Raw genomic sequence first — 9987 nt, forward strand, 5'->3', positions numbered from 1 at the left:
AAAATGTCTAACTTTACCACCACTGTGACTGCATTTCTACTCCTAGGGTTTTCTGACACCCGTGAGCTGCAGATCTTATATTCTTTGCTTTTGCTTCTCATTTACTCAGCAGGCTTGATGGGGAATCTCCTCATTGTTATCATCACCACCTTTGACAGGAGACTCCACACCCCCATGTACTTTTTCCTCAGGAATCTGTCCATTGTGGATGCCTGCTTCATATCAATAACAATTCCACAGGCATCTGTTAACTCCCTGGTGAACAACAGAGCTATCTCAGTTCCTGGATGTGCAGCTCAGATATTCTTGCTGATTTTCAGAGCATATGTTGAGATAACTTTGCTCACTGTCATGGCCCGTGATCATTCTGTTGCCATATGTCAACCACTTCTCTATCCAGTGATCATGAGTCCCCGAGTCTGTATGCAGATGACCTTAACATGCTTGTTCACTGGCCTTTTGTATGCAGGTTTCCATACTGGTTACACATTTCAATTGTCTTTCTGCCAATCTAATGTGATCCACCAGTTCTTCTGTGATATCCCCTCTCTACTCAAGATCTCTTGCTCAGAGACATTCAGGCATACATTATCCTTACTTGGCTCTGTTTTGGTGATTGGGGTTGGCTGCTTTACCTTCATCACTGCATCTTATATTAGCATATTTTCCTCTGTGCTCAGATTTCCCGTGAAAGAAGACCAAAGAAAAGCCTTCTCTACTTGTGTCCCTCATATCGTTGTGGTTTCTTTGTTCCTTTTTTCGATTTCTTATGTGTACCTCAAACCACCTTCAGATTCTGGGTCCATTAAAGATATAATCTTTTCAATATTCTATTCCATAATTCCTCCTTTTCTAAATCCTATTATATACAGTTTACGGAATAAGCAGATAAAGGAGGCTTTAAGAATAGTAATTAAGAGACAGCTTTTTTTTTTTAAAGGATTGAATCATAAACTATAATTCTTTCCTAATGTTGTTGAACCTAATTCATTCATACATGAAAAATCTCATATATATGTATATATATATATATACATACATGTGCATGTATATTAGTCATGGGTTGCTATTTGTATTTCCATAGTTGCCGATGAATCACTGATAAGTGAGTTGAAAGTCCCTGGAATTGACTTTGACACTACCAATATCAGTAGCATTTTTATCATATTCATTTGCAATGTTCAAGAATTCAAAGCAATATAATTTTCTTACCTCTTAGGTGGCTTTTGGCAGGACTGCTTGTGACATATAAATAAGGAATGTAGACCACATATGGTTAAGAGGGTTCTTTATCCCATTCAAATTTACACAGATAATGTTGGTCCCTTAGAGTCATGCAGAGTTCAGCTCAATGTAGGGGTTCTAGGGGTATCCTTGGAGATTAATAGCATGTCTTTCTTTTTTTAAGTAACATGAAATTTTGGTATATGATTATGATGGAATACTGCTGTGCTTTAAGAAATGATAAACTAAATAATATTAGAAAAAGATGGAAATCTTGTATATATACTTATTTGTGTATAATGGTAGCCATTTCTAGGGTGGGGGGGAGAACAAAAGGAAAAAAAATGAAAATTTTATTATATACTTAAAAGGAATAAGAAGTTGTACATAATAGATTGGTAGTTTCATATGTACTCATCTTTTAAAAATTATCCTGTGTTCTCTAAATGCTTGTTTTATTCTATAAATTAAAAATTCAATAATTATAAAACCTAACATGCTAAGTTAGTTTTGCTTTTTTTTTAAAGCAGGGTGCATGACATAGAGATCCACAGTTGGATATACCTTCTATATTCTTCTTTGTATAGGGAAATGTTCTTTTTTCTTTAACTTCTCTCCATTCACATGGCCATTTACCTAGTTCACAGTCTCTCTAAAACTTCTGTATTATTTCAATTATTTCTTAACTGATTTTCAGGACTCAGGTCTTCCCTCCTCATGAATCCATCCTCCATTCATCACACAGTTGTCAAATTAGCATATATAAGGAACATGCCTTACCATGTCACTTTCCTACTCAGAAAGCTGGAATAGCTCCCTGTTGTCTCTAGGATTAAATGAAAACTACAACAGGCAGAAATTAATGTCTTTCACAGTGCAGCTCCCACCTACCATTCAAGAGTGAAACAGCCAGTGAAAGAACATCAAAGTATTCAGCAGAGCAATAAAATAATGAAAATTTTAAAAAAGAAATAAGGACAGATGTTAGAATAATAAGTGGTGGATTCAGAGAAAAAATAAAAAAGGCACAATAGATATTTTGGACAATTGTTAGTAGTGTGTTTTTTGAAAAAAGAAAGACTGATTTGAAACACCAGAAGCAAATACAGAAGAAAAATTATGTCAAAATCAAAAGGAAAAGGATGCAAGGAAGAACAATTGGATGAATGAAAAAAACGACTTCTTAATCAATTACAATCAGCAAAACACTGAGCCACACACTGGGAATGCAAATAGAAAAAAGGAAGCAGGAGAAATCTGAACTGATCATGGGTAGGCAGGGCCAATCTAATACAAAATGACAATTTGACCTTAACTAATCAGTACATTCAATGCCACCCTAATTAAACTACCAAAACATTTTACCAAATTACAAAAAATAACAACAAAATTCATTTGGAATAACAAAAAGTCAAAATATCAGAGAAAATAATGAAAAAACATATATATAAAGGAACAAAATATAGCAGTACCAAATCTTGAACTGTGTTATATGGCAGTAATTATCAAAACTGTTTAGTACTGGCAAGGAAATAGAAAGGTAGATCAATGGAACAAAGTAGATATACAATTCACAGTAGCAAATATATATAGTAATCTTGTGTTTTACATATATAAGAGTTAAGTTTTTTGGATAACGATTCATTATTTGGTAAGAGTTGTTAAGAAAACTGGAAAACAGTGTGACAGAAATGGGGTATTAAACAAAATATTTTACCATTTATCAAGATAAAATCAAAAGTGGCAGAAGACATTGAAATAAAGAGAGATATTCAAGAAAATCTGAAGAACATGAAATACAGTACTTACCAAGCTTATGGATAGACAATTTATGAGATAGAGAGCTGAGTGAGGTGTAAAATGGGTAATTTTGATTACATTAAATTAAAAAGATTTTTTATAAGTGACACAAATGAAGTCAACATTAGAAAGAAAGCAGAAAATTGGGAGAAACTTTTATAGCCACTTTCTCAGATAAAGATCTCATATATCAAATATGTAAAGAACTCTGACAAATCTATAAGAAGACAAATATTTGCCCAATTAGTAAATGGTCAAATGATATTAACAGGTAGTTTTTAATGAAGAAAAAATATCACATGAAAACGCTCTAAATCATTATTGATTAGTCAAATGCAAATTAAAACAACCTTGAGATATCATTTTACACATACTAGACAGGTGGAAATGATTGAAGCATAAGTGACAAATGTTGAAGGGATGTGGAAAAATTGAGAAACTAATTCATTGTTCGTGGAATGGTGAACAGATCCAACCATTTTGTGGAGCAATCTGGAATTATGCCCAAAGAATTATTAAAATGCCTATACTCTACGACCCAGCAATATCACTACTAGCTCTACTTCCAAAGATGATTAGGGAAAAAGGAAAAGAATCTATATGTTCTAAAACATTTATAGCAGCTCTCTTTCTGATGGCAAGGAATTGGAAATTGTGAGTGTGCCTGTCAATTCCAGAATGACCGAGCAAGTTGTGCTATATGATTGTGATTAAATATTACTGTGCTATAAGAAATGATGAATCATTGTTTTTAGAAAAAAATGGATAGACTTACATGGAACAATGAAGTATAAAATGAGCAGAACCAAGAGAATATTATATACAGCAACAGTAATAATGTTTTAAGAAAAATTTTGAGTGCTAAGTCATTTTAGTTATTATAAATACACAAATTAACTACAAAGATCATACAAAAGAAGACACTATTTGCAACCAGAGAAAGAAATTATAAATAGAAGTGTATACAGAATGATTTTACACACATACACACACACATTTGTGTCAAATGGTAGCCATCTCTAGAATTAGGGGGAAGAAAAAACACATTATAACTTTTTATATATTTAAAAGAAATACCTTTATATAAAAGATTTGCAGTTTCATGTGAAATAATCTTTTAAAAAATACTACAGTGTAATATGAAATGCTTGTTTTATTCAACTAATTAAAATAAAATAAAGAAAAATTTTAAAAAAGGAAAGAGTTTGTTCTCTTGAGGAACTTATATTTTAGGTAGAAGGACAAACCATAAAATGAACTTCAGACACAGGGTAAATTGAAGGCTCAAAAATCCTAAGTTTCAGTGGGGTAGATGGCAAGACCATCCTTATGTTACCTCAACAGGTCAGATGACAATGTCAAGATTCTAGAGGATTCAGTGGCAGGGTAGTAGATGACAAGGTCTGGTGGTCATATATATATATATATATATATATATACACACATATGTGTATGTATACATATATGTGTATATACAGATACATATATGTGTGTATATACACACGTACATATATATACATACACATAAACAAATAAAAATGCATATATATATATACACATATGACTGAAGGACATAAAGTTGTTGAGTCCTATCTCATTCAAACTATGTGAACTATTTGTTATTGTTATCGGTTAGCTGTTTTTCAGTCTTATCTGACTCTGTGTGACCCCTTTTGAGATTTTCTTGGTTAAGATGCTAGGGTGGTTTGCCATTTCCCTGTCCACCTCATTTGCAGATGAGCAAACTGAGGCAAACAGAGTTAAACGACTTGCTCAGGGTCAAATAGTAAATGTCTGAGGTCAGATTTGAATTCAGGAAGATGAGTCTTCCTGACCATAGGCTTGGCTTTCTGAACACTGTGCCATGTAGCTGCCCTAACTTAGGTATGTTCCTCATTAATAAGAAATACAAGGAAATAGCTACAGATTTTTGAAAGCAAAGGAGATTGTTTTCTGTGCCCAAAATGACATATACTCCTAAGCTGAGATTAAGTTCAAATATTCACATGAATCTGTGATTTCACTAATTTGGAAATTTCCTAAAATAATACATGTTATAGTCCGTCACAGCCAAATGATCTTGTGATATTCTTGTCCATGTCCCACAAGCTTATTGAAAGAGGAGCACAATGTGCTAGAGGCCTTTTGCTCTCCCGGAAGTAAATGCAGAGTCCAGGATAAGGGTCTGCTGAAGTAGACATGGGGCATGTGGGTAACACTCACCTCCAGGTTCTCAGTAGACCTTTTTGTCTCCTGTCTAGGTTGCTTGAGATGTTCCTCTTAGGTATCATGTAACTTTTTGGCTGTGATTTTTGTGAATGTATACACCTTCATCTGGTCTATCTGTAACTGTCTAACATAAGAACTACATAAGCTGATAAGGAGAAGACACTTGGAAACCTGTGGAAACATGAGAAGTCCAAATTTCTCAAGACCATTCAGAAAACAGAAGGCTTTACTCCATTCAAAAGGGAGGAGGGAGGAGTTCCAGGCCAAGTCCAAAACCAAGGAATATTTTAACGCCTTCTCTGAACAGTGAGTTCTTCATTCAAAATTATGATTGAGATATTTAAAATTGAAACTGCAATTTAATTTAAGAACAACTTTGAGTGCTGCCATTTTAACTATTACAAATCCCAAAATTAAGTACAAAGAACATACAAGGGGAGGATCTTAACAGTAACATTGTGTGGTGAGGTGACAATGGATTTATTTACCAATTCTTCTGTTAAACATAGATAAAGCTAATATAGTTAGACTAAGAACATCGGTAAAGTACTGGACAATGGATAAAAGCTGAACAGTACAAATCTACAGTGAATCAATACAAATATATTGTATAAAGCAGAGTTAAACATGTAGGCTACAAACCACAATATGGTCAACAACATTCCTGAGTCCCAACCTAATCGGATTAAAATATAATTAGGAAATATTCAAGAAAACAAAAATTCACAAGAATACAGATAATGTTAATATGTGTTTTTCTAATTCAATATTGAACCCATAGGTATCCTTACCTATAGTTTAGTGGTATTTGTTTCAAATTGAGTTTGACACAATTGATGAAAAAAACCAGCCCCAGAATATATTAGTCAAATAATCACCAAATTTGAGGGACTGAAAGAATATCCAAAGCCATATATTTAAACCCAGGCTGCTCTAAGGTTTCTCTAAGGTGTTAGGTGTCCTTAAAAATCCTGAAAAAGTGTTCTAGTCACTTTTTTAAGTGAAAGCCTTCCAAAATTTTAAGCCAGTTATCATGTCTTCTCTTAGTTTACTAAGCTAAATAACTCCTCTTCATATGAACTGGGATTAAAATTTCTTGTTATTCTGTTTATAATCCTCTGGATTTATTGCAACTTGTCCATGAGCTTAGTATTGGGTGTTAAAGGAGAAAAAGTACCACTGGTATGGGAGTTTGCTAAGCCCTTTTCTGGGCCCTCATCTGCCTTTGGTGTCTGCTTGTTACTCACCTTACAGCTGTGGCTCCAAGAAGCAGTAGCATGCACAGTGGCCACACTCTGGTAAAAACATCTTGGTACATTGGTCAAATCAGGTTAAAGACAAACAACAAGCCTTAAATCCATTGGGGAGTTAGGAGACTATTTAAGAATGTGAAGATCTCCCCAATAGGATGGATGAATGAGAAGAATTTGTTGCATTGGCCATAAAGCTGAAGTAAGTACTGTGAAGCAGTTAGAGATTGGTCACATACCAAAGAAGATGCAAAGGTTATCTGTTGTATCCTGAGCCATGTCCAGTCATCTTGACTTTTGTCATGGACTTCCATGACTCTGGAAAAGAGAATGAGACTGACAACCTTCTCCAACTCTGCTCATTTAAATTTGATTCATGTGCATGTCAAGACATCATTCCATGACAAAGGATGAACAAGAACCCAGATATTGATATGATATGACTAATATGCTTAATATTAATGATTTATGAGGTGATTAACATAACAGTTGTTCTCCAATTTTGTTTTTGTTATGACAAAAAGGCTTGCTATGAATATTCTCATGTCTATAGCACCTTCATTTCTGTAATTGATGTGTTTAGGGTATATGCTCATTAATGTCTCTCAACATTAAACATTACACATAAATGTGTCAGCCTTTCCAATATTGACTTTTTCCAACTTTTATCAACATTAACTGATTTCATATTCTGTCTATAATGCATATGACGGTATGTGTGACCCTGTGTAATTTATTTAACTCTCAGTGCTCTGGGATAGTCTTTAATGGTATAAGTGATAGAGAAGGGAATGATTAGCAAGGGGGAGGGGTGGGGCTCCTTACATTGCAGTTCTATTAACCAATGAATTCATAGATCTATCCCAGTTCCCATATTATCATGAAGAACTCTATACCAATTTTTAGACTGTAATATCGTACTTGATATACATTGGATATAATTTTATTCACATTTATTACCTTTTGTGTGGCTACAAGTCTAACCAACCACTTGGAAATTAATTTAGAATTTTCAAGAAAAATCACTAGATTGTGTGTAATGTTTAATGTTGAGAGACATTAATGAGCATGTACCCTAAACACATCAATTACATAAATGAAGGTGCTATAGACATGAGAATATTCATAGCAAGCCTTTTTGTCATAACAAAAACAAAATTGGAGAACAACTGTTATGTTAATCTAAAAAATATACATTTCACTCTAAGATCAAATGACAAATATCAAGGAAGATTGGAATAAGAGACCAGAAAACGCAAAGGAAACAGATTGGAACTGACCGCTTTCCTCCTGGTAGAAGGATGGGGAGCTATGGGCTTCAAATGTCGTTTTTTTATCTGCCAGATGTCATTACTTTATTTGTAGGTTTCCTTAACTAGTTTCTTTCTTGAAAAAGAATGGTAAAATGTGATGAGGGATTCTTTGGAACTGAATGTGATGTAAAAATTAAAATACATTTTGTTTTTCTCTGATTTATTCATATATCTACCTATCTATCTACCTATCTATCTATGATTATTTATTTAATTTATCATTTTTATCCTTCCCATCTACGAGACTTTAGGTTCTAAAGTTTCTTGCCCTTCCTCCCCTCCCACCTCCCCAAGACAGCATTCATTCTGATATAGGCCATAATGGACAATCATATTAAACATATATCAACATTAATCATGTTGTAAAGAAGAGTGAGAACCAAAGGAAAAAAAAAACAATGAGAAAGAAGAAACAACAAAGAAAGAGATAAAATAGTATGCTTCAATCTGTGTTCAGACTCCATAGTTCATTCTCTGGATGTGCATTGCATTTTCCATAGTAGCTCTTTTTGAATGGTCTTAGATCCTTGCATTGCTTTGGAGAGCTAAGTCTATCAAAGCTGGTCATCAGAAATTCTTACTATTACTGTGTACAAGGTTCTCCTGGTTCTGCTCACCACACTTCCCATCAGTTCATGGAAGTCTTTCCAAGTTTTCCTGAAATCCTCCTCCTCATCATTGCTTATGGAACAATAGTATTCCATTACATTCATCATGCAACTTGTTTAGCCATTCCCCAATTGATGGCCATCCCCTCGGTTTCCAATTCTTAGCCACCACAAAAAGAGTTGCTATAAATATTTTTGTACATGTGGATCCTTTTTCCCATTTTTATGATCTCTTTGGGACAGAGATCTAGAAGTGGTATTTCTGGGTCAAAGGGAAATCATGGTTTTATATCCTTTTGGGAATATTTCCAAATTGTTCTCCAGATAGGTTGGATCAGTTCATAACTCCAACAAAAATGCATTAGTGTTCCAATTTTTACCCATCTTCTCCAACATTTATCATTTTCTGGTTTTGTCATGTTAGCCAATCTTATAAGTGTGATGTAGTACCTCAGAATTGTTTTAATTTTTATTTCTCTACACAATAGGGATTTAGAGCATTTTATAAGACTATAGAGAGCTTTAATTTGTTTATTTTAAAGCTGCCTGTTTATATCCTTTGACCATATATTAACTGGAGAATGGCTCGCTTTCTTATAATTTTGACTCAGTTCTCTATATATTTTAGAATTGTGGCCTTTATCAGAGACATTGGCTCTAAAAATTGTTTCCCATCTCTCTGTTTCCCTTCTAATCTTGGTCGCATTTGCTTTGTTCTTGCAAAAACTTTTCAATTTAATGTAATCACAATTATCCATTTTTTATTTCATAATGTGCTCTATCTCTTGTTTGGTCATAAATTCTTCCCTTCTCCATAGATCTGACAGGCAAACTATACCTTGCTCTCCTAATTTGCTTATAGTATCAGCTTTTATATTTTAATTGTGTGCCAATTTTGATTTTATCTTCATATATGCTGTAAGATGTTGGTCTATGCCTAGTTTCTGCCATATTTTTTTCAGGTTTTCCCAGAAGATATGTCAGATAGTGAGTTTTTATCCCAGAAGCTGGGGCCTTTGGATTTATCAAACTGTAAATCACTATAGTAATTGAGTTGTGTGTCTTGTGTATTTAACCTATTCCATTGATCCAGCACTCTATTTCTTAGCCAGTCCCAAGTAATTTTGGTGATTTCTGCTTTATAATACAGTTTTAGATCTGGTACAGATTGGCCACCTTCCATTGACTTTCCTTTAATTAATTCCCTTTTTTCTTCTAGATGAATTTTTTAACTTATTTTTTATAGACCTACAAAATAAGTTTTTGCTAGTTTGATTGCTATGGCACTAAATAAGTAAATTAATTTAGGTAGAATTGTCCATTTTATTATATATTATCTCAGTCTACCCATCACCAACTGATATTTTTCCAACTATTTACATTTGACTTTAATTGTGTGAAAAGTGTTTTGTAATTGTACTCATAGAATTCCTTGTCCTGACAGATAGACTCTCAAATATCTTAGAATGTCTACAGTAACTTTAAAAGGAATTTCTCTTTGCATCTCTTGGTGTTGGGCTTTATTAGTAATATATAGAAATGCTGGTGATTTGTGTGGGTTTA

The 9987-nt window shown here is 33.7% G+C and overlaps 1 protein-coding gene across 1 annotated transcript; it reads left to right on the forward strand.

The window, feature by feature from the left end:
• LOC118836205 (olfactory receptor 14C36-like) lies at positions 1-960 on the forward strand. Its single transcript, XM_036743556.1, has one exon. It carries the CDS (start codon positions 4-6, stop codon positions 958-960), a length of 957 nt encoding a protein of 318 aa, XP_036599451.1. The 5' UTR covers positions 1-3.
• The last annotated feature ends 9027 nt before the right edge of the window (positions 961-9987 follow it).

This window comes from Trichosurus vulpecula, chromosome 2 (assembly GCF_011100635.1).
Source record: "Trichosurus vulpecula isolate mTriVul1 chromosome 2, mTriVul1.pri, whole genome shotgun sequence".
Lineage (NCBI taxonomy): Eukaryota > Metazoa > Chordata > Mammalia > Diprotodontia > Phalangeridae > Trichosurus > Trichosurus vulpecula.